At 49.5% G+C, this 23067-nt stretch overlaps 10 protein-coding genes across 10 annotated transcripts; 4 read left to right on the top strand and 6 right to left on the bottom strand.

Moving 5' to 3' along the window:
- Positions 1–928: 928 nt before the first annotated feature.
- sti1 (Hsp90 cochaperone STI1) lies at positions 929–2912 on the bottom strand (the record flags this gene model as incomplete). The annotated part of the gene is made up of 4 exons (XM_056707247.1): positions 929–1170; positions 1235–2520; positions 2591–2784; positions 2848–2912. 4 exons carry the CDS (start codon positions 2910–2912, stop codon positions 1018–1020), a joined length of 1698 nt encoding a protein of 565 aa, XP_056571549.1. The 3' UTR covers positions 929–1017.
- A 423-nt stretch (positions 2913–3335) lies between these two features.
- On the top strand, positions 3336–4449 carry N7489_001491 (RPC34 RNA polymerase subunit family protein; the record flags this gene model as incomplete). Its single annotated transcript, XM_056707246.1, has 2 exons — positions 3336–3580; positions 3642–4449. 2 exons carry the CDS (start codon positions 3336–3338, stop codon positions 4447–4449), a joined length of 1053 nt encoding a protein of 350 aa, XP_056571548.1.
- Positions 4450–4914: 465 nt separating this feature from the next.
- On the bottom strand, positions 4915–6165 carry N7489_001490 (putative PHD finger domain protein; the record flags this gene model as incomplete). The annotated part of the gene is made up of 1 exon (XM_056707245.1): positions 4915–6165. One exon carries the CDS (start codon positions 6163–6165, stop codon positions 4915–4917), a length of 1251 nt encoding a protein of 416 aa, XP_056571547.1.
- Positions 6166–7942: 1777 nt separating this feature from the next.
- Positions 7943–8122, top strand: N7489_001489 (uncharacterized protein; the record flags this gene model as incomplete). The annotated part of the gene is made up of 1 exon (XM_056707244.1): positions 7943–8122. One exon carries the CDS (start codon positions 7943–7945, stop codon positions 8120–8122), a length of 180 nt encoding a protein of 59 aa, XP_056571546.1.
- Positions 8123–9056: 934 nt separating this feature from the next.
- Positions 9057–10533, top strand: N7489_001488 (uncharacterized protein; the record flags this gene model as incomplete). Its single annotated transcript, XM_056707243.1, has 3 exons — positions 9057–9265; positions 9295–10057; positions 10120–10533. 3 exons carry the CDS (start codon positions 9057–9059, stop codon positions 10531–10533), a joined length of 1386 nt encoding a protein of 461 aa, XP_056571545.1.
- Positions 10534–10927: 394 nt separating this feature from the next.
- On the bottom strand, positions 10928–12553 carry N7489_001487 (uncharacterized protein; the record flags this gene model as incomplete). The annotated part of the gene is made up of 1 exon (XM_056707242.1): positions 10928–12553. The coding sequence occupies one exon, from the start codon at positions 12551–12553 to the stop codon at positions 10928–10930; it is 1626 nt and encodes a 541-aa protein (XP_056571544.1).
- Positions 12554–13562: 1009 nt separating this feature from the next.
- Positions 13563–13947, bottom strand: N7489_001486 (uncharacterized protein; the record flags this gene model as incomplete). Its single annotated transcript, XM_056707241.1, has 2 exons — positions 13563–13785; positions 13838–13947. The coding sequence occupies 2 exons, from the start codon at positions 13945–13947 to the stop codon at positions 13563–13565; spliced, it is 333 nt and encodes a 110-aa protein (XP_056571543.1).
- Positions 13948–15083: 1136 nt separating this feature from the next.
- On the bottom strand, positions 15084–15600 carry N7489_001485 (uncharacterized protein; the record flags this gene model as incomplete). The annotated part of the gene is made up of 4 exons (XM_056707240.1): positions 15084–15231; positions 15368–15424; positions 15474–15529; positions 15580–15600. 4 exons carry the CDS (start codon positions 15598–15600, stop codon positions 15084–15086), a joined length of 282 nt encoding a protein of 93 aa, XP_056571542.1.
- Positions 15601–17149: 1549 nt separating this feature from the next.
- esdC (GTP-binding protein EsdC) lies at positions 17150–17932 on the top strand (the record flags this gene model as incomplete). The annotated part of the gene is made up of 1 exon (XM_056707239.1): positions 17150–17932. The coding sequence occupies one exon, from the start codon at positions 17150–17152 to the stop codon at positions 17930–17932; it is 783 nt and encodes a 260-aa protein (XP_056571541.1).
- Positions 17933–18840: 908 nt separating this feature from the next.
- N7489_001483 (DNA-directed RNA polymerase II subunit RPB2) lies at positions 18841–22758 on the bottom strand (the record flags this gene model as incomplete). Its single annotated transcript, XM_056707238.1, has 3 exons — positions 18841–19092; positions 19155–22525; positions 22570–22758. 3 exons carry the CDS (start codon positions 22756–22758, stop codon positions 18930–18932), a joined length of 3723 nt encoding a protein of 1240 aa, XP_056571540.1. The 3' UTR covers positions 18841–18929.
- Between the last annotated feature and the right edge of the window lie 309 nt (positions 22759–23067).

Raw genomic sequence — 23067 nt, 5'->3', positions numbered from 1 at the left:
GGTATGTAATTGTCTCCTCCGTCAGTGCATAAGTACTGTAGACTCAACAATCTCGAGGTACACGTGGCACGCATCCACAAACTGCAATGAAAAGACCCCGTCACATCGCCACATCGGACCATCGTGCCCTATTCCCGATTAGGAGATCGGCCAAGCTATCTCCACCAAAGATGTTCTTGGGATATGGAGAATGGGTTTGGTCGACCTCGGGAACCTCTCTGGACTACGTAAGTTATACGGAGTACTCCGTACAGCAGAAATACTAAAAAGTATATTTGGACTATCCATGATAGACAAAGTGCTGCATGAGGAATTGATCTATCATATCACATCCCCTAGACTTGCACCATCTGAGAGGTTATTTCCCAGTCAGCTGCGTACTCCGTATGTTGTATATTGTATTCCATATTATGTACATATGTTGTGTCCTGTGCAACAATATAAAATAAAATCCAATTGAGTTCCCCAATGGTGATGTTATGATTGGTAGATAACGTTCGGTAAGATCTTCTCTTTTTTCTTTACTGGAACTCCCCACTCGCCCACTTTATGTGGCGTTTTTTTTGTCTTTTTCGTTTTCTTCGAACTGCAAAGTTCTCAAAGTTCGCGGGTCCGAGCTGGGGCCGATGTTTTACAAGAATTGAATGTTAATGGCTTCCAAGGTTCTCCAAGGTTCCCTATATTCTGTATATACTGTACGGAGTACGGAGGACACACAAGTCAATTCCGGCTGAAATATATATTTTTACGAGAACTCGGTTCATACAGTTGCAACATAAACAACTGCATCTCGCACATTGTATTTACCGGAATTGCAGCAAGGAGTCGAAGGCACAGTCTTGACAAGACAACTATGGACTTACTGCTGGCTCACTACTAAACACCGCTACTCCTACATGATCACAATGAATATGAGGATGGAATTTTAGCAATATAGAACTAAAAAAATATGCTGGCAAAGATATATCGTGTCAATTCGTATTCAAATCCCTCGAATGCTCTACAACCTCAAAGCATTTACCGCCCCATGCGGATAACACCAGCAGCCATCAGCTTCTGGATCTTCATCCGCACCTGCGAGTTCTTCATGTGCTCCTGCAGCGCAGCGGGATCACTCTTAGCCTGCTGCAGAATGCTCTGCATAACGGGGTCCTGAAGAACGGCCATGATCTAGAGAAGAAAAGTTAGTATACTTCAAGCTGAATGATCTGGTTCATAGCATATCTGATCTTACCTCGGGGTCATTTTGGATACGAGCCATGGTCTCCTCCTCAGTCTCACCAGCGCGAGCGCTGAACTGGGCCTCCAGACACTTCTGCTGCTGCTGCTCGATCTCACGGGCGTTCTTGCCGTCGTCGTGGTCGGCGGCCTCAGTGAAGGTATCCAGGGCACGGTTGTATTCCTTCATGGCGATCAGGGCAGCACCCTTGCGCATGTAGGCACGGATGAACTTGGGGTCGCGCTTGATGGCCTCGTCACAGTCCTGCACGGCACCGGGGAATGCCATCAGCTTGATCAGGGCTGCGGCACGGTTGGAGTAACCGCGGGGGTCTTCGGGGGCACGCTTGGTCATTTCAGTGAAGGCGTCAACGGCACCGGGCCAGTCGCCTTCCTGGAACTTCTGCTGGCCGAGCTCGCGGGCCTTCTCAGCCTCGGCAGGGTCAATGTAGGCGTTCCTCTCGCTCGTGATCTTGGTCTTCTCGGCGTTGCGGAGCTTGGTCAGGGTATCAGGGGTGCGGTGCTCCATGAGCGACTTGTTGTAGAATTCGATGGCCTGGGCGAGGTCGCCAAGCTTCTCGTATGAAGAACCAATGCGGGTGTAGGCCTTGGCCATCAGCTTGAAGTCGGCGCGCAAGTCGCGGCCCTCCTCGATAGCATTCTGGCACGTCTCGATTGTGCCTTGGTAATCGCCCTTCTCGAACTTGGCAGCACCAATGTTGTTCAGGTAGGTGATATCCTTGAAGATTTCCCAAGCCTTGGTGTAGTGCTCAATGGCCTCATCGAGCTGCTTCTTCTTGTAGAAATCGTTACCGATCTTCTTCTCAGCATCGGCAGCCTCCTTGGCCTGCTTCTTGGCAATTGCCTCCTCGTCTTCAGGCTCGGGCTCCGGGGTGGGCTCCTTCTTGGGCTGCGAGGTGCTGGGCTTAGGAGCGGGGGTAGGGGGCTCCGCTCCCTCGCCACCAAAGTTCATATCAATACCGAGAAGCACACTCATGACCTGCAGGAAGCGCGGGTCGCGGATCTCTTCTCCGACACTGTTAGGGTTCTGTTGGATCTTCTGCAGCTTAGCCATGAACTCAGCATCTCCCAGTAGGGAGGCGGTCTTGGGATTGTTGGCCAGCTTCTGGAACAGAGCCGGGTCGTTGAACATCCCACCGAGACCTCCTGTTGGGTCTCCACTGACACCATCTGCGGTAGCCTCCGCATTGATGGCGCGCTGAGTAGCCTCCAGACCGGACTTAGCCTGTGCGTTGCCAGGCTCAATCTTCAGGGCCTCCTCATAGGCATCGTGCGCCGCCACTGCCGTCAGTTAGCACTTTGTCCCAATGCAATTTGTTCCGTCACTTTGTGCGCAACTAGGATAACATACAAAGATCTCCGAGACCACGGTATGCGGCACCCTTGCGGGCATGGCCCTTGGACCAATCGGGCTTGATTTGGGTGGACTTCTCGGCATCTTCGAGGGCTTTTTGATATTCGTTCTGGGCGGAGTAGACAGCGGAGCGGTTGGAGTAGAGGATGTGATTTTCGGGCTCGATGGCAATGGCCTGAGAGAATTTCTCACTAGTCTTTTATCAGTCTCTGCTTTGACGGAGTCACAATGTTAAAAGGTGGGGTAGCGCATACACAGCAGTAGAATAGTCCTTAGCAGAAAAGGCCTTGTTGCCCTCTGCCTTCAAAGCGTCGGCCATTTTGGAATGATATGCGAAGTTGCTCAGAAAAAGGAGAAATGCAGATCAAAAACAAGAGCACAGGGAACTGGAAGTGCTGAGGTCATGAGCTCAATCGGCCGGAGCTTCTCGAAATTTCCGTTGCTATCTACCGCCTCAGGCAGCAACTAATTAAGCCTCAGGTTTCAGACACCTTAGGCATTAGCGCTGACATTGAAGCTCCGCGGGGCTAAACCCTTTCCAGTCAAAGCCAGTCCCCGCCGAGAAAAAGTCGCCAAAAAAACACCATGTGTGATTCAAGCGTGACTCAAATTTGCCGACATCGACGCACCATGGTCCTCTAACTTACTCCCTGGCTCTAGCATCCTTCTTTGGACATGAAAAACCACGAGCCTCTTCGAATGAACCTTGATTTTGCCTGATATCTCCGTCGCATCTCCAACAATGGCCTCCGCGGGGTCCCAAGTGGCCGAGCTTGCCTCCAAGCTCTATGATGCATGCGTGAATGAATTTGACCCTGATCATCTGTTCTATCAGAACGACTTCCTCAATCTCAAAGTGATCCCAAAGAACGACGTCGCGCTGCTGCTAGAATGCACCCAGAGCCTCGTCAATCAAAATCTCTTCCGACTTCTACAAAAAGATGGAAAGCTCACGTGGAAGCTGATTGACCGCGAGGATGCCGAGAAGTAGGAATTGAACGCATCGCTCTGTTGATAATGCAGATAACTAACCCCTCCTCCCTTCCAGGCTCCGGAACCTCACCCCGGACGAGGCTATGGTCTACAATGTCATCCACTCCACAGAACGAACAGGCATTTGGGTGCGGCACATCGGAAACCGCACGAACCTGCACAAGTCGATCCTTGACCGATGCCTGAAATCCCTCGAAGGGAAGAATTACATCAAATCCCTCCACAATGTCAAATACCCCAGCCGCAAGATGTACATGCTGGCCGGGCTTGCTCCGAGCGAAGAAGTAACCGGAGGAGCCTGGTTCACAGACGGCGTACTGGATGCCAACTTCATCAACAGCGTCGCAGGCTACATCGAGTACACCGTGAGCCGGAAGAGCTGGTACGAAGTTCCGGCCTCAGACCGCAAGAAGCGCATCAAAACCGCCTCCGGCAAAGCGGAGGTCAGGTCCGACGAGAAAACCTACCTCCCCTACCCCCACGGCTACACGGGATACCCGACCGTGGCGCAGATCACCTCTGCCGTCAACGACAGCGGCATCACGCCGGTCCGTCTCGGCGAAGAGAGCATCGTGCAACTCCTCGAAATGCTCTGCTACGACAACAAGCTCGTCGCATTAGGCAACGGTGAGTGGTACAGATCTCTCAAGAACCCCGAAGCCGTCAAAGCGAACCAGTCCCGCAAGGCGCCCATCGAGGGCGACGATCTCTCCGTTGCAAACAAGCACCTCGTGAAGAACGGCATGACGGAAGCCCCCTGCGGCCAGTGCCCAGTGTTCAAGCTTTGTGCTCCAGGCGGCGCAGTGAGCCCCGAGACCTGCGAGTACTTCGATCCCTGGCTGAACAATGGGCTTGGGTTCTGAGTGGATTGGCGAGCAATGGCTGTTCCACGAATATCTGATTTCTGACTTTCGGCGTACTGTGTGCGCCCGTGTGCCAACATGTTTGCATGGAAGAAACAAAAAAAGGGGATATGTGCATAGCGATGGCGTTTTCGACTTGATTTGGTTAGGCTCCGGCTCACAGGCGACCCTGGGAATATTGGGCGCTGAATGGGCACGGCTTGGACATACGCTTGGCTGTAGCTGGGAATGGGTACATGGGGGGGAATCTCTGCTTTGTGTTCTCCCTTGGGGATTAGCATCAGTTTTTGTCTAGAATAGGCAGAATATGAAATTTATTCCGTTTACAGATTCGAAATTATGCAGTGTAACTAGTAACAAGTAGATACTTTTGTCCAGTCCAGACCAACACCGTAAAAGCCTCTCAAACGCCGTGGGTATATCAATCGTCATACAGATCATAGGAAAAAAGAAGAGAATGGAGAATCACTTGCCCAGAGTGCGTCTGCACTCATCACAGTACCAAGTCCCAACTGGCTCGCGTGTCAAGCCAACACACTTCCAGTGGAACCACTCATAGGGACACTCATCATTGTCGCAAGCCACCATATCCCCATGGCTAACAGTGCGACAGGTACAATAGACCTTCGAATCCTCATTGCCCTCATCCTCATCTTCATCGTCGACATCATCTTCAGCAACACCATCACTCTTGTCCGAGTCCGATGTATCAGCACTACTGAGCATGGAGTCATCATCCTCATCGCCTTCTCCATTGGGAGACTTCTTCGAGATCTTGATGCGACCACTAGCACTGGAAGAGCGCTTGATCGGCTTCCCGCTGGCAGTTTTCAGCTTCTTGACTTGCTGGTGTGGCGCGACCTTCTTGGTCAGTGCCTTCTTGGTGCCGATGCTAGAACGGGGGCCGGCACTGCCTGCACGACTGCCTGCCGGTGTACCGGGCTTCGGTGTACCAGGGCCCATAGAGGACTGGCGCAGGTTTGAAGAGGCCGCAGGGAGGGTGTTGAGGGATGGGTTTAAGCGGCGACGCTTGCTGTCCACTGCCCCAGCGGAGGATTCGCGTTGGCGTTGCTGGAGGTGTACGACGGCCGCGGCGGCCGGAGTGGCAGGTGCGGAGCTGCGTGCCGCAACTTGTCCGAGCTGGGCTGCAGAGCCAGTGGGGCGGGGAGTGGTGGACTGGTTCAAGCGCTGTGCAGCGGCCAGAATGGGATTCGCGTTTCCGGAAGTCGGGTTGAGGGGAGTTGAGTAGGCTGGGGAGTCGGAGGGCGTGGAGTCAGGGAGGAAGATCTTAGGCGGGTTGCGGTATTTGTTTTTCGAGTCGAATAGGGAAGGGAGAGGGGGGTCGTTGGAGAGGAGACCTTCGTTGACTAGGTCGCGGATGCGGACGTCGAGTCTTTTGATCTGGCGATCAAGGAGGACGCATGCCTTCTCGCTGAGCTGGATCTTCTCGTTCTGCAGCTCATGGGATTTATCCATGTTCTGTAGGATAGTCTTGCTATATGGTTCTTCCTTCGGGTTCGGTGTTAAACTGCCGTTCAGCTTGATGAATTTCTGGATGCTGCTGTCACGAGAGTTGATTGTAGCGCGGCACTCCTGCATAACCTTGTCCTTGGCTTGGATTTCCTCCATAAGGTGGTTGATCTCAGCCGGAAGATTTGCCACGTCGTGGACGAACTGGTCCAGGACAGTTGCGCAGTCCTCCGCACCGTGTGCCATTTTGTATTCGGTCGCAGGACTATCGGGATACTGAGAGAGTGATTGGCAGCTCAACCGGGTTCGATGTAAGCGCTTGCTCGAATGCTGGTTTTATTGTCTCAAATTTTATTGACCAGATGAACGCCTGGCCTTTGCTCGCGTCGATATTCCGACTCCTAACATAGGGGACAAATTGGTTGAAGTCGAAGGTATGCTGACTAATTGATGACTCATCTTTGGATCGGCGCCATGAACATCCGAAGTATGGACGTCTGCTCCTCTACCTTGAAACATTCAACATTTATTTGAACCCCTACTACAAGAATCCATGGATAGTCGCGGCTTATGCCGCCTTGTCATTGCTATGACCCTCTTACTACATTTTGAGTAGTGCTTTTAATCTTCTTAATAATTCTCTTTCTTCGTTATCTTCCCCGCTTCTGAGTTTCGTAGCTAGATGGTAGTAACAGGCGAAAACAAGTAAGTGTAACCCATACAAGACAACTTTTCTGTCTATAACTTTTGACACTTTAGAAGAGGAACCATATTTCAGAAACCATATAATAAACTGTGTATTAAGCGTTGGTGGGTGATTTGCAGGGATATACATACCTATAACCATTGTTTTACAAAACTGTTTGTGAGAACGTTATAGTGCTAATAAGCGAGGGTATCATCATGCCTACATATACTATGCTCGTCATTTGGTCTCTACGTTTCCTTTCTAATTACTGATTTTACTTACTCTCAATATTCACCGAACAACACCATAACCTCTTCTCCCGATTAGGATGAACTAGAAGTCGCCATCGAGCCAATACTCCAAGAAAAGGAGAGTAATAACAGTAGTACCAGCGACAAGCGAGAGATTAAGGATTACAAAGTCTGAATCTGAGTGGAAATCCTGTAAGAGTTACTTCAGTACTGCTGGTGGCCTGAGATGGAGCAAGAATAGTCGGCCGTATAATGGTCTTAATTGGTAGTCTTTCGAGTCTCCTTGGGTACACTTTTCAGATGTCTGGTTATATAACTATTTTATCCCTCTTCTCGGTGTGTTGGGCAGACAGCAGAAAAGGAAAAAAGAAGGCTTAATTTGTAAAATGAATTTCTCCATGTATACATATGTAAGCTTTAATATCTCAACTTCTAGAATGTCTCCTTTACAGGGAGCTTTACACCCAGAAAGTTCTAACCTGGGGTTCATGATAACAGGTCAGATTATCAACTCTCAACTATCATTCACTATCGACTCTCTTTTAACACCCAACTGACTTTGTCTTTCCCAAAGTCCGTTGCCTTCTCTGGCGACATTTCACCCGTTCTGCTATCACATTTTTCAGTCTAAACTCCTCACAACCTCTTCGAGGCTCCCTCACCTCGTAAGGGATTGAGCTCTCTCGCGCTCGTGGCTTACAAGGTATCTCTCTTGCAACCATTTGAGCTCTCTCACACTTACAACTACTTGTGATCTCTCCCTCTTGCAACCATTTGAGCTCTCTCACACTTGCAACTACTTGCGATCTTCTTCGTGAGCATAGGTCTCCATTTGACCATCCTCCCAGTCAACTTTCACCCTCGCATTCCATCCACCATGCGATACCCTAGGCCGTCAAAGAAAGGCCATCGATATGACAAGACAAAGACCCCAAGGTCAAGGGAGGCCCCGAAAGGCCCGGAGCCTAACCCTACCGCCAAGTACTTGCCGGTATCGAGGAATGATCCCATCTGCCAAGAATGGCCATTCCTGGGGGACATGGTATCCATATGAGGTCGGACTGCCGCGCGAACGTACACCAGAATGAAGGATACGCCTTCCAATCTCAATGACTTTCTTGATGACATCGAAGCCTTCAAAAACGACAACCGTCCGGCTTTCGGACACGTGTACGCGGCGTCAGGGGTTCGAACAACGCCCAAGGTCTCCGGAATTTCTTCGAAGACACCAAGGAAGTTACCAAAGCCACCGATGTTCGGCTAAAGGTGAATCGTTCGTCATTTTCATTCTTAGTGCTCTGGTTCATTTTGAGAGGCCAACCGGGGCTTAGCACATAATAACTAGTTTTGTCGCCAGCTAGAATCGAAGAATTGCATTTGAATATAGTGGCCACTGGAATAATGTAAAGGAGACGTGCAGAAAAAACTAATTATGTAGCCCCGTAGGTATTCCAAGGTTGTCCTTCCAGTAGAGTTGCAAGATATCACTCTCGAGGAACGAAACAAGCTTGAGATAAATGCCATAACAACCCAAAACCTTCGTTGTACTTCTCTCCGTTTGACAACCATGGGGAGTGCTATTCCAAGAAGACCCCTCAAGCAGTTACGTGATATTGCTTTTTGTCATCCAAAGAGAACCCTCTATCGTGGACGGATCACTAGAGTCTCATCCTAACATCAAAATAAACCATACCGATCAAGTCTCAAGTCTCAAGTCTCAACTCTCCTCGACTCTCGGGCCTCTTCGAGGATCAGGCCTCCTTAACTATCAACCTCTTCGACTACTAACCCTCTGCGGAAGGTCTTTTGATATTGCGAAGAAACACTTGACTCCTGGAGACTTCGTCCTTCTCGAAGTCCTGGACCTTTTCCTGGTCACCTTGCACTTGTTCCAGACCTCTACTGGCACATACCTTTCTCATTTTACTGGTCTCAGACATCATTTGAGAGGTCTTCTTTCTGTACACCCAACCGTTTCCCAATCGCCTTCCCAATCGCCTTCTCAATCGCCGTGTCAACCGTCTTTCCAGTCGTCGTTTCAACCATCGTCTTAATCGATTTTCATGCCGTTCCTTCCAGTAACCTTCTAGCCGTTCCTTCACCACATCCTTCTCCCGTGCTATCTACATCAGCACTCAAGAAACGCTTGTTTTCCATTTCAGATCTCTTGCAAATCAGTTCTCTCACACGCACACAGTATGCCACCTTCTAAGATGCAAAAGGACCTTAGCCAACGTGACTATAGGTCACAGGGCTACAAGACGAGCGCAAAAGGAAAGGCCCCGACGCATTCTCCCCCTACCAAGATCCTCCCCGTGCGAAAAGATGATCCCATATGTGGGAAATGGACTATGATATTGCGCACAATTGTGCGCAACATGAACCACGCAGGGGTATGCGTAGTTGTGTGCGTCGAGGTCCCGATCCCATGAATAGCACAACCACTGTGCTGGTTATCTGTGACTCGAAGCAGCCACCACACCACCGAGAGAGTTCAGTCTCCAATATACAGAGGCTGCTTGACGACCACAAGCTGTCGAAAGTGGCAGTCAAATTCGTATCTGGAAGGCTTGCCCGGGGGGCATACGATTTGATGGGCAAGGAACTAGATCGTCGAGTCTTGCAGGTGCCATGCATGCTTGGCGAAAGTATAGCTCTCAAAGGTGCCCACAATTCGGGAACCTTGGGTGGGCTTCTCGAGTTGAAGATGCCCGGGAAGGCGGAGTATCTAACTGTGGGTTTGACATGCTTCCACTGCGTAAACCCTAGTGAGAAAGGGATGGATCCTCAGTTCCTCGCCAGGGTGCATGTTTGGCGGGACGAAGGCATTGCACCAGATGATAACCTGCGGACGCGCCTTGAAGTCGAAAATCCCAGCCCAAACGCAATCAAAGTCAAGATTGCGTCCGTGCGAGACGAGATTTGCGGCATCGAGCAAAATGAGGAGTATGCCCGTCTCTGCGACTTGGTGAGTGAAGGTCTGCAGGGACAACTAGGCCGACGAGCAGAGCAGACCTTCCTTGGTATAACCAAGAACCTCTCGGAGCTAAAGAGCTTTCTCCGAGAAATGGAGAAGTTCCGAGCCAATTTCGGCTCCGTCTTTGCTGCCTCCGGGTTTAGGACCACCAATGATTGTAAAAGCTCAAATTTGGATTGGGCCCTGGTTGAGATTCCCTCTGACCGAGTCGGCGACAATATTGTAAGATGTTTTTTGTATTGGTTTATCTGACGCAAGTACTAATTAATACTTCTCTATCTTAGACTCCTGACGGTCATCACCTCCGAGAAGGTCCAATCCCGGTAAACCTGGACGACATACCGCTGTTCATCCACGGACAGCGGTCCGGCCTGTCTAAGGGGAGAAAAGGTATCCTTTTAAGTGCTCATCTTAAGCATGAGATTAAAGATGGAGAGTCCGTGACGAGGGTCACTTATGAACAGTCCATCTTCCCTCATACCGGCCTCCACTTTTCTCAAGGTGGTGACTCCGGCGCTCTTGTCTTCACAGAATCCCATGTGGTCGTTGGTATGCTGATCGGTGGCGTAATCTCAAACAGTGGATTTGAGTCCACATGCTCCTATTTCACGCCCATTGATGTCCTCGTCAAAGACATCAAGAAAATCACCAAAGCTACCGACGTGCGACTGAAGATGGATCGCTCTGGAACTTCCTAGCCATGTACATCTGGTCTCCCCCACAGCATCTTTCTTTGCCTTTCGCCTTTTGCCCTTTTTTCCTTTTCCCTTTTTTTTTCCGCATCTCGCGTTCGCTTGTCCGCATCTATCCTGATTATGACATATGTGTTCACATCAGCCGGGTCAATTAAATGAGCCTGCAAAGTCCATCTATCTTTGCATATATTGGGAAAGAGTTTATTTCAGCATGCATTAGGTTCTCAGAAGCCTATCATATTGTAAACAAGGCATTTTCTTTACTCTCGAATGAATAGCGAGGCACATAATGATAATATGATGATTCCCATGTAGTGCTGGCAATCTTTCCTGGCCCGTGATTGTCTCCTCCCGAGCTCGTCTCAATAGCCCATGTCCTGCTTTTCCTCGGGTAGGCTCACCCTCTCAAAACTTGGCCCTTGGTGATGAGGACCCCTACCATTGGAAGATTTAGGTCATCCAGAATGTTCACAATTAGATCCCTCGTATTGCGCCAGTCTCGATTGCTCTGATAACGTACGAGCATAAGCACAGCCACTGGCATTTTCTCTCTTTTCTGGGTCGTTCCCACATGTACTGTCATAATCGCGCAGATATCCGTAAGGTTAATCTCGGCTACCATCCTGCGTTGTAACTCGTCGTGAACTGAGCCAACCGGATCAGATCTTTGAATTGGCCACAGGGAACGTGTGTAAATCTCCGGGTCTGATATTTCGACATTGACTTGGCCAAGGCCGGCGTCGGAGAAGTGCCTCCAGATCTGGCGACAAGCCAGGATCCAAGAGTCATCAAAGGTGTCACGAGTTGCAGATATGATAAAGGTCGGCCTCAAATTGAAAAAGTCAATTTTGCTCTGGCATTCCCTAATCTTCATCGAGGTTGGGTCGATATCGTGTTCAGTGAGAGTTGATATTATTTTTCGCATGAAGACACAATTCTCGAGAATGTCGACCAGAGGGTCATTGTCTTTCAATCTTTGCATTGTGACCGGGAAACAGCAAAGGTATGGTCCTCCGGCGCGTTTGGCTTCATTGATAAATCCATCCGGTTCAACGTGCCAGTTACCAGTGTCATCATTTCTATCGCAGCTGGTCCTGATGCGACGGCCATCTTGAACAGGTGAAGCGTATGCACAAATATTGTGGGATCCTTTAGGGTGGGTTGGCTCATCATCATCGTCATCATCATCATCGACGTTGAGGGCGGCTTGCGATGATGTAGAGCTAGTGGGCGAGAGAGCGCGGGGGCCGGCTGGAGAGAATGTGTCGGAGCAATCCTGAGAGGACGAGTCAGAGCCATCGTCACTGCTGGAATCCGACGCGGCGCTCTTTTTGACATCAGGATACCCTTTGATGCAATCACCAGATACAGCGCCGAACTCTCCGGCGCCGGAGTTATTGGGAGAGACCGTGTCCGCGTCATCGTTAGCAGTGGGCTTCCCCGAGATAACGGTGTCAGCGTCTGAATCGGACTGGGAAGATGTGTCCCAGGGGATACTTGGTTGAGGATTCGAGCCTACCTTGGGGTCATCAACAGAGACCATGTCACAGTCATTCTTGGCAGCAGGGTTCCACAAAACAACGGTTTCGACGTCGGAATCAGACTGAAAAGACGCGTCCCATGCCGTGCTTAGTTGAGTATTTTGGTTTTCCTTGGAGGTATCGTCGAACAAATCGCCTGTCTTCAAGACGTTGCTGTCTGGAAACGCCGTTTGAAGACTGTTGGGGGATGAGCTATTAGGTGAGGACGAGTTGGAGCCATCTGAGGAGAATGTCTCAGATTCACCCTCAGATGATGAGTCGGAACTGTCAGGAGATGAACAATTCAACTCGATAGCGCTGCGACTGTCAGGGACCCCAGGAGCCGATGAGTCGGACTTGGCCTTGTGTTCAACATCCAGACTGACCGCGGCGAGAGAATCAGACATGCCACCAAGCTGAAGCTCGTAATTTTCTTGGAGAGGCTCATTGCACATAGCGATAGTCGGGGGCTCAGATGTGGGCTCAGTGGGTGTCTCAGGCATGGCGATGCTTTGAAGATGTGAAGGTATCAGTGAATAATAACGTGCAGGCCAACAAGTGGAGATTCACGACGTGGTGGTGCTTATCAGTCTGTCTTGGCAAAGAATATGAGATAAAAGGATCAAATTTGATGGGGAGAGATAGAAACGGATAAACAGACAGATCGGTGATGGTTGATGAGAAAGTCTGGGGAGACCCTGGAGTGGAGCCGTCATGTGCGGCTCAAAGGTCTTAGCAAACTTTAAAAGCCCCACTAAACTGGAAGTGAGAGGAGGGCGTCAAGAAAAATGAACAATGAGGCACTAATTTAGGCAGTAGAATTAATTACATTTGATAGATCTGATTTATTCGATGAAACCTGCGTGGTTCTATGGAGCTGCTATGTTCGTATACCCCTGAACATCACTATTTTTCTGCAGAGTCCAAATGACAAAATAAGCCAGATTCTTCTTCAGAGGGCCAAACTTCTTGTACAACAGGTTGATAATTGTTAAGTACATTATATCAGAAGCTTCCCATTGGTATGACCAAAATTGACCTCTCGTTGTATGTATTTCTTTAGAGACCTATCTCCTTTGTCCTAGTAGTAGACACGGAACCGTGTAGTCCTAGTCTACTAAGAAACAATTAGTATTGTAACTATACTAATAAGCATTAGTAACTCTGGAGCATTATCTATGAGGCCAGCAATGGATATAATCAAGCCCGTTGTAATTACTTCGCCTAGGTATTCTGAATCGGATCACGATATATACCTGTATGTGCTGAGTATTCAGTATCAGTTCCCTACTTCAATATCAATGACCCAAAGAAGTCTGCTGATTAATTATCGAATGAATTCCACCGTTTGTAATCGTGAAAGGGATTACAATAATGGCCAGTGGAGGCAGATGAGAAAGATGTTGAGACTGCTGCATAGCATAACCAAATTCAATAGTAACATAATGACCCTTTCAGTCATAATATCAAGAGATTGCCACTCGAATATTGGGGAACTCTTATATGACTTCATCACCATTTATTTCTTGCAGTGATAAACAGGAAGTGACCCCACCGAACTGCCAACATAGCCCATTGGAGGGTCACAGCCGCCTGCTGCACGGTTGATGAGCTAAAAATGACCTGTTGCTCATATGAGAACGTTTCATTCGATATATTGTATGGAAGGGTTATAGAGCTCCTACCATCTCTGCACTGGCAGAAGGTATCAGCAACACCACAATGAGGATCCGCCCTATAGGATTGTCAATAAATCGGTAGGGATAGTAAAGTATGTGTCAACTCACAATGGATAGCATCCACTTGAGGGAGGGGCATCGTTGTTCAACTCGATGGCTAGGGCTGCTAGCACCATGGCTTCATTCACAAGAACAAGGAAGAATAGAGCGGCCTTCATTTTGTATAGAAGAAAGAGATTGCCAATCAGTTTAACAAAAAATTTCTTGGACAGAAGAATGGTTATAGGCTTCTGGCTTAGGCTCGCTCTATATCTTTCGACGCAGGAATTTTCCAGCAGGTCTAGAGTCAGCATTGCAATTCACCTGACGAAGCTTGATCCACAAGATTTTCTCTTCCTCCGACTATTCGTATAGATTAGGAATTTGTTCTTCCTTGGTTAGGATGAGAAAGGGAGTTGCTAATAAATAATCACGGAATGTAGCAACACCCTGTCTGCTTTTTCTTCGGGATCTAGTCATGTCTGTATAATGCAACAGAGCAATCCATTACTGAGACCGGCACCCTTCAGGTGGACTGGGTAGGCACAATTTGTCCCTTGGAGATTTTATACAGAACCTGCATGTAATCAAGCCGGGTCATCTGGAGCTGCTCTTCATGATCAACCACGGGGTTCCATTAGCGTACTGAAGAGGATAGGTTGATAGCTGTGCATTGCGGAGAATAGATAGCTTCAGGCTTCCAAAAGACATGTTTCCTCGCAAATATTTACAGCTAAGAGTCCATCTGTCATACATAGATGAACTCCCACACTCTGGGAAGCATGATCATACCCGATTCATATCTAATTCGGAGTTCCCTTAGGCCGAAGAACGTTACCACACATAAACCGAAGACCCGCATTTAGGGCCATGAGTTTAATGAAACTCCATTTCTCCTGAGAATAAGCATATGCACTTTGAATCAAGCCAAGTACTCAAAATAAGCCCGGCTATTTCCACATCCGGGACGCACTCTTCATTAGAGGGATATTTATTGCTCTGAAGCCATAGTCTATTAGGTCTTTTTTTCATGGAGATACGATACTGATGATAAAACAATAAGAGGAAGCACTGTATGTATTGGGGTCGACGAAGAGAGGAAAGAGGGAGAGAGAGAGAGTAGGCAGGTAGTTCTATCCTATATGTGATGCCTGAGACATCCAACAATTTGTGATCCTGTGTATTTTGAAATCTTCCACGCGGACCTTTTATATATGTACATGTAGTCATAGGCTCTTTTTATATCCGACAAGTTTGACTGTGCTTCCCTTGGAATTTAACCCGTGAACTATCCTTCTTGTTAGTATCATGCCCATCATTGTGGAGGCTGCTTGGTTGTTGTCGGTATTGGCGTCCAGAAGTACGCAGAGTAGGTGACTGGCCGAGTTAGCTTGCATATTGTTGGTGGTAGCCAAACGCACCCTGCTTCTAAGCTCTCAAACTGCTGCTCGTCAGATGGACACCTGGATGAAGATTAGAAGGGGTATGATCGAGTTTATGGGGGGTATGTACCAAGATGTACCCTCTCTCATCACAGTCTGATACCTGATATCTTGTCAATATCTGATCCGGCCTCGGAAGAATTTAACATATGCATACCGTCTTCCATTCTCAAACACTCCCCTGTAGATGGATGATGATAGAGAAGTTGCTTCACTAAAGACCAGGTTAGAATGATTGATAGGAGCCCGGTGGATATACCCACGAGGCAAAGTCACTATCTACATAGTCGTCGCGTCCAAGGTCATAGTAAGCTGGGTCCTATAACTGATATTAGACGGCCATCAATTGGATCATAGGGCTTCCCTCACAATCTCGATTGATTTTTCCATGCCTAGAGGAAGTACTCGAAAGGGAAAAAAGAACAATGCAATTTCAATTTCAAGAGAAAACAGGAAACCCATTATTTAACATGGTAGGCCAGACAAAAGAACCCTTCAGGGATCAAAATGTCAGGGATCAAAACGCATACAATACTCTTTCCAGCTTTAGTGCTTCAACTACTCATGGACTGACCAACGACCTTACGATTGCCCCATTGTCCTTATATATTTTCACCCACCTTGTTGTGGGAAGGAGTTAGCCAATCAGGGGCAATAAGGAATCCATCGGTCGCAAGTCCTAGATTGAAGTGACTCTTTTCCCCCTCTCTTTGTTCTTCGAAAAGGGGAATGGTAAGAAGATAAAGGCAGACCAAACCATCTGGGCAGTGCCGTGTCGAGTCGGAAAGGCGGAAAGGGAAAGTCGGCATTTCACCACATGGCACGATACCTCACCCTTGTCCCTATCCTTGTTCATATCCTGTCAGCATCCCTGTCAGCTTGCCTCTGATTGACTAGGTCTAATGCACCTCATCCCGCTTCCTGGTCTCGGCGCATTTTCAATTAGGAAGGCCGGGTGACGTCTCTCGGAATATTCCAATATCGGGGAGTACGGAGTACGCAGTACATGAGTACATGTATGGACACCAGGATCCTTTGAAATTCCTGTGTCCTCTGTGCGGAGTATGGCCTGAGAGCCTGAGACACGTATTCCCATATATCTCCAGCCTAGCAAGGTGGGAGAGTGGAGAGAGTCCAATCTCATCTCCCAAGGCTCTCAACTTCAACAGTCTAGACACGACAATACATACCCCTCCCTCCCTCCACCCCTCCACAATTCATGAGGCTGACAACTTCTTCAGTCAAATGCCTGAATCCGCTTGGACAATGGCCTTTTCGTATAGAAAAACTCTCTCCTCTTCTGGTCCGAGCGTCAGCGCCAAATCGCGGGCAGCCATTGGCCACCGCCGTGAGGGCAGCACATCACAGTGCAACTTGCATCGAACCAACCAACATCGTCGAATACCCGCCCACAGCCAGATCTGCCAGATGGGTTCTGCTTAAAAGAATGCCATAGCCACCTCGAGGCGGATTTCTTCTCTTTTTTTTTCTTCAGCGAGTGTTTGTTGTGTTTATCTGCCTTATTCGAGTGATCCTGAGCACTGGTTGCCTGGACTTTTTTTTTTCTTCTTTATTTATCTTCTATACTATTCTAATCTTTTTACCTTTTCCTCAAACGAGCTGTGCTCTTTGAGAGATTTTGCCTTGCTACGGATTTCCTCGAATTTTACAACTATTAACAGCTTACCTTGTCGCCGGTCGACTTGATTTCGCTGTTTAACAGATATCTACAACAAACTCACTTTAATATAATCTCGCTCGATTATTCTTCTTTGTCGGACCGGTTCCCCCAAAGATCAAAGAGTCCAATATCCAAATCAACGTGACAACCCAAACTCCGGCAGTTTTAGGTTGTTCTAACTATACGATACTCTTGATCTTGATCTCGTACGACAATTTTTTTAAATTCCATTTATTTTTTGAATACATTTGATTCATCATGGCCGCCGTTCAACTCAAGTTCTCCCTCCGGACCTCGTCCAACGTCAAGACCGTCCACCTCGTCGGCTCCTGGGACAACTACCAACGCCAAATCCCGCTCTCCAGCGAAGGGAAGCCCGGCGCCTGGGTCGGCAAATTCCGCTTCCAGACCTCCATGCTCCAACTCGGAGGCCGCTACTGGTACTACTACATGATGGACGGATACCACGTCTCGCACGACCCCGCCGTCGAATACACCGTGGAGCCCACAACCGGCCGCAAGCTCAACATCCTCGATGTTCCCGGCGGCAAGCCAACCAGCCGCTCCTCCGCACCAAAGACCAGCCGCGGAAACATCGCAACCGGCCGCGCCTTGTCCCCCTCGCGCATTCAGCACCCAAAGCCAACAAAGCACTACGCTTCCCGCCAGCTCCGCGAAGCGGACTTCGCTCCCACCGTCGACGACCTCACCCGTCGCTTCGCCGGCTCCCGTCTGTCTGATGAGTACTCGTACTCGAATAGCCCGCCCAGCTCTGCCGGGTCGTCTCTTTCGTCGCGCTCGTCTGGTTCCACTTCGCCTTCGTCGCTTTCGTCTATGAGTGACCCGCCTGTTCACTGTCGCTGCGAGCGCTACGGTATCACTCGCAAGGGTGACCGTGTCAAGCTTGACTGTGGTGGTTCGCGCTGTGGATACGTTGAGTCTTCCGATGATAGCTGCTCTGAGTCTGAGTATGAGAGTGATGAGGAGTACTCCCGTGCTCGCAATGCTGTTCGTCGTCAGGGAATTGTTGTCCGTCGGTAGATGTATATCTGGTGGCAGGTTCGGGTCCTGGAACTTGCTAGGGTATTTGCTTTTGTTCTTGCGCTTGACATGTTCTGGTCTGGTGAGACTTGGTCATTGCGTTTGTTTTGATTTTTTGAAAAACGATAAATTTACCAAAAACAGCCCGGGCCGCGGGTGGACTGGTTTCGTGCTGCGGTTGGGCGGGGATGAGGATGATGTGGTGAGAGGGGAGGAATTAAAGGAGAATGAGGAGGAAGAAGAAGAAGAAGAAGAAGAAGAAGAAGAAGAAGAAGAAGAAGAAGAAGAAGAAGAAGAAGAAGAAGAAGAGAAGCCATCGACAATATCTCGATGTGGACAACATCCACCCTGGATCCCATCCAGCCTCGTGGACTCCGACAAGCTTATCTTGAGCCGGTCAAGGTCTGACCAGCACAAGCCATAAGATGACAAGATCTGTCCTGAGCCTCCTGGATCCAAAGGAGGCCGGACCAAGATGAAAAACGGTATCTCGTTAACCAAAGAACATCGCCCGATGTCGTGAACAGACAATTGTTCATGCTTTGGTTTAGGTCTTACTCTGCGATACCAATGAATAATGAGATATGACCTGTGTCCATGTGCACTGTAGATGAAAGGTTCTTATGTTTGTAGACCATCACTACATACAACGCTCTATAAAAGCCCTGTCTGTAATAGACAGACACCCTCAAACAACGCTTGGGGTCTACTACTAGGGTGTTGATTCCTGGGTACGTGGGAAGGTAGACACATTACAATAAAACAGGTATACATGTCAAACTGTGTTGGAGCATCAACTCGAATTACTGTTCATTACTGGCCTACGACTCGATGGAAAAAACCACACATAAAGTGTTTAAATTCAAATATGTAAGGCCGGTGATTGTAATGCGATGGCCAACTATCCTCCGAGACGCCGCGAAACAGGCCAAGCAGATGCGCATTTTTCCAGCAAGATCATTAAAGTACAAATGTGAAAGAATTGAGCAACCGTAAATCAACGCACCGAAACCCCAGAGCGATCGGTGAACATCCGAGCGGCAATGTTCATGGAGGCCAGCTCTTGGAACAACAGCTTGGCAGCGTAGGGGATGTGCACTTGCGAGATACGGTGCTTGTTGTTGCAAAGGCGGCACTCGAAAAGACCCTTCTTCAGTTTCCTATAAAGACAGTTAGTTTGCTGTGCGACGAAAAGGCATAAAGTGGGGATTGGAAAACTCACGCAACTGGTGTCATCAGGCCGCAATCGTCGCAAATATGAACACGGAACGGATCGGAAACGTCAAAGAGACGTTCCTTCAGGAAAGAACTGGCGCCGTGGGCGATCATACAATCGCGCTCCATCTCTCCGAAACGGAGACCACCATCACGGGCACGACCCTCCACAGGCTGGCGGGTAAGAATCTGAGTAGGACCACGAGCACGAGCGTGGATCTTGTCATCCACCATGTGGCGCAGACGCTGGTAGTAGGTGGGACCCAGGAAGACCTGCGCCACCAGCTTGCGACCAGTGTGGCCGTTGAACATCACCTCGAATCCACGCGACTGGTAGCCGTGCTCGCGCAGCAGACGCGAGACTGAGTCGACAGTGACATCAGTGAAAGGAGTAGCATCACCCTCGAATCCACGAAGAGCCGAAACTTTGCTGAGCTGACACTCGATCAAGTGAGCAATGGTCATACGGGACGGAATGGCGTGTGGGTTAATAATCAGATCGGGAACGACACCTTCCCGAGTGAAAGGCATGTCCTCCTGTCGGTAGGTGATACCAATGGTACCCTTCTGACCGTGACGAGAAGCGAACTTGTCACCAATCTGGGGGATCTTGGTAGTACGCATGCGAACCTTGACGAACTTCAAGTCGTCGTTACCAGTGGAGATCAACACCTGGTCAACGATACCGTTCTCGGTACTACGCAGGGGCGTTGACACATCAATCTTTGTGTGTGCCTTCGTGCGCTGACCGAGCTCCTCTGCATCAGCAGCCAACGGAGCGGTCTTGCCGATGATAATATCTTCTCCGGAGACACGCACACCGGGAGCGACGATGCCGTCCTCGTCCAACTTATCATAAGTACCCTTGCGCATGCCGAGGGTGTCAAGCCGCATGGGTTTCTCGAATCTCTCAACAACTTGCAGTCCCACCATCTTCTCAGTATCCGCGTAGGTACGGTAGAAGAGACTGCGGAATAGACCACGATCGATACTGCTCTGGTTCATGATAACGGAATCTTCCTGGTTGTAACCGGAGTAAGTTGCAATAGCGACAATAGCATTCTGACCGGCGGGCAACTCTCGGAAACGCAGGAACTCCATCGACCGAGTCGTGGCCAAAGGCTTTTGTGGGTAGTAGAGAATATTGGCCATGGTCTCCATTCGCTGTGAAAAGTTCGTCAAGAACACACCCATGGCTTGTTTGCCCATGGCAGACTGATAGGTGTTACGCGGCGACTGGTTATGATCCGGGAACGGAATAATACTAGCGCAAACACCCAGGATCATACTAGGGTGGATTTCGCAGTGCGTCCAGGTGTGGGCACGCTGGCTGAGAATCGACCGAACACGCTTGTTGGGGTCGCTGGTTTCGTCATCTGGCAGAGCGTAGCCAGCCTGGAGCTGTCGAGAGATCTCAAGATCCTCAGGGGTCATGACAATCATGATAGTTTCCTCTTCTTCAGCGTCGACATACTCAACTGCTCCTGAACGCACCAGGCCATCCCATCCGAAGTACTGTTCGCGGCGTTCCTCTGGTGCCATGTCTGTTGGCAAGTCTTTGTCGGCCTCGAGCTTCCGAATGTGTTCCTTGTTAAGGACCAATCCGCCCGAGTTTTCACTCTTGGGATCATTATCAATAACGAAGAGTGGCCGGCAGACACGTCCAGTATCGGTGAAGATCTTGAACTCCCGTTCACGGATGTCACGAATCAAACTGACTTCATGGGAGATCATGTTTCGTCGACGCAGATTCTGCATCGTAGTAACAAGATGCGAAGGATCCCGGTGAATACCCACCCAGACACCATTGACAAACACCTTTGTTGCATTAGGCGTCACTTGGGGTTCGAACTCCTCGAGAACTTCCATGTTCCGCTGAATCATGAAATCCACGATAGGTTCAGCAGGTGTACCAACAGTGATGTAGCACATCAATGCAAGGTTCTTGACCAGACCACAAGCTTGACCTTCAGGTGTCTCGGCCGGGCAGACCAGACCCCAATGAGTATTGTGGAGCTGGCGAGGTTTGGCGATCTTTCCATCTCTGCCAATGGGGGTGTTTGTCCGGCGCAGATGAGACAAGGAGGAGGCAAATGTGTAACGACTCAGCACCTGGGACACACCAGCCTTGGCGGAAGCCGCCTTCTTCTGCTCGCCCCAGTTACCAGTAGCAAGAGCATACTTCAATCCACCGGTCAATGTGCTAGCCTTGATACCAATGTTGAGATAAATTTCTCGATTGGTCTCAACGCATCGCTGGACGTAACGCTGGAGATCCTTCGTGACTCGGGTGAAAAGAGTTCGGAAAAGACTTGCCAAAAGCGGACCAGCCAAATCGAGTCGCTTCTTTCCGAAGTGGTCACGGTCATCGACATCACGACGACCCAGAGCACACTGAAGAAGTCGGTGTACCATGTATCCAAGGAAGAAAGCCTTGCGAGTTTCACTTCCCTCGTTCTGCGAAATATGAGGCAGCAATTCCTTCTGCATAATATCCCGGGCGTAGCGCACACGACGATCGTGGTTCAGGTTTGACTGTGACGATCCACGCTTGGCAATGAAATCCAGGGCAACTTCACGGTCCTGGATGACAAAGCCCTCCTCGATACACGGCTTCAACATCTCCAGCATCGGGGTATCGTTGCGGTCATAGCAAATGTGGTTGAGGATATCTTCATCGGAAACGACGCCCAGCGCACGGAAAACGACGACGATTGGAATATCGGCCTTGACGTATGGAAGCGTCGAGCGAATAGTCGGGCCAAATCCTCCTTTGGCGCTGTCACCCTTGGCGAAAAGCTTCAAAGTAAGCGACGAAAGCATGCGCGAGCCCTTCTCGACCGCACTTCGAATTTCAGCAATGTATGGTGTCGGGCTGGGAGGTGCCTTCTTGAAGACTTGGACGATGTTGCCCGCACTGCGCTCCTGTGCGATCAAAACCTTCTCACTGCCGTTAATGACGAAGTAACCGCCGGAGTCGTAAGGGCACTCGTTCCAAGCATAAAGTGACGATTCGTTCAGATCCTTGAGGATACAGTATTTAGATTTCAGCATAATAGGCATCTTTCCAATAAAGACTGTTTCCTCCTTCATCTGCTCCTGGGGCAGCTGCTTCGTTTCCCATTCGAGGTATGTGCCTTGGGTCTTCGGGTCGCTCTCGCCCTCATTATCATCATCGTCGGTGGGCTTGCCGATCTTCTCACGACCTTCCATAATCTTCTTTGTGACGCCGAGGTAAAGTGGAGACGCGTAGGTGAGGTTTCGTAGACGAGCTTCCTGGGGCAACATTATCGTGGTCGCGCCATCGCCTTCTGTAACGGATGGGCGCGAAAGCATGACAGTGCCAAATTTAAGCTCATAACGGCGCACAACGATCGGCTCGATTTCGTCTTCGGAGGGGGGAGAGTCTGGTCGAGAACCACCTGGCCTTGCTCCTCCACGAGCTCTTGCATTGTTGAGGAAATGAATTCATCGAATGAGTCCAACTGCTGGGAGACCAGACCCTTGGAGTCAAAAAAGGACGAAATCACTGTCCAGCAATCCTCGGAGGTGATGCCCTCGTCCGCCTCATCGTAAAAGTCCTCCTCGTATGTCTCGTCGTAGTCTGCCATGATTGCGGCGAACTGGGTTTAGATGTCGATTAAATAATGGGGTAAGGAGGAATGGAAACAAGAAAAGCGCAAGGCGCGTCGGCGTGGGAGCAGCTCCGCGAGAATCGCCCAACGCGCTGCAACGCCCGCCTGACAGTTTCTGAAAGTGGGGGTTGTCGAGAAGTGAGGAAGTCAGAGACAGATGCAAAAAGCAAGGCTGGCAAACTGGGGGGGGATGAAAGAGAGGCTCCCCGACAATATTCCGATGAAGGGACTGATCTCCAGACGTTTGGATACTTCTCAGCCAGGCGCTAGTCTCGATAGGGTGAT

The sequence above is a fragment of the Penicillium chrysogenum genome (genome assembly GCF_028827035.1).
Source record: "Penicillium chrysogenum strain IBT 35668 chromosome Unknown utg000001l_segment0_segment0, whole genome shotgun sequence".
NCBI classification, from domain to species: Eukaryota; Fungi; Ascomycota; class Eurotiomycetes; order Eurotiales; family Aspergillaceae; genus Penicillium; species Penicillium chrysogenum.
Note: the sequence above shows the minus strand (reverse complement) of the source record. Positions and strands in the feature narration are given on the sequence as shown.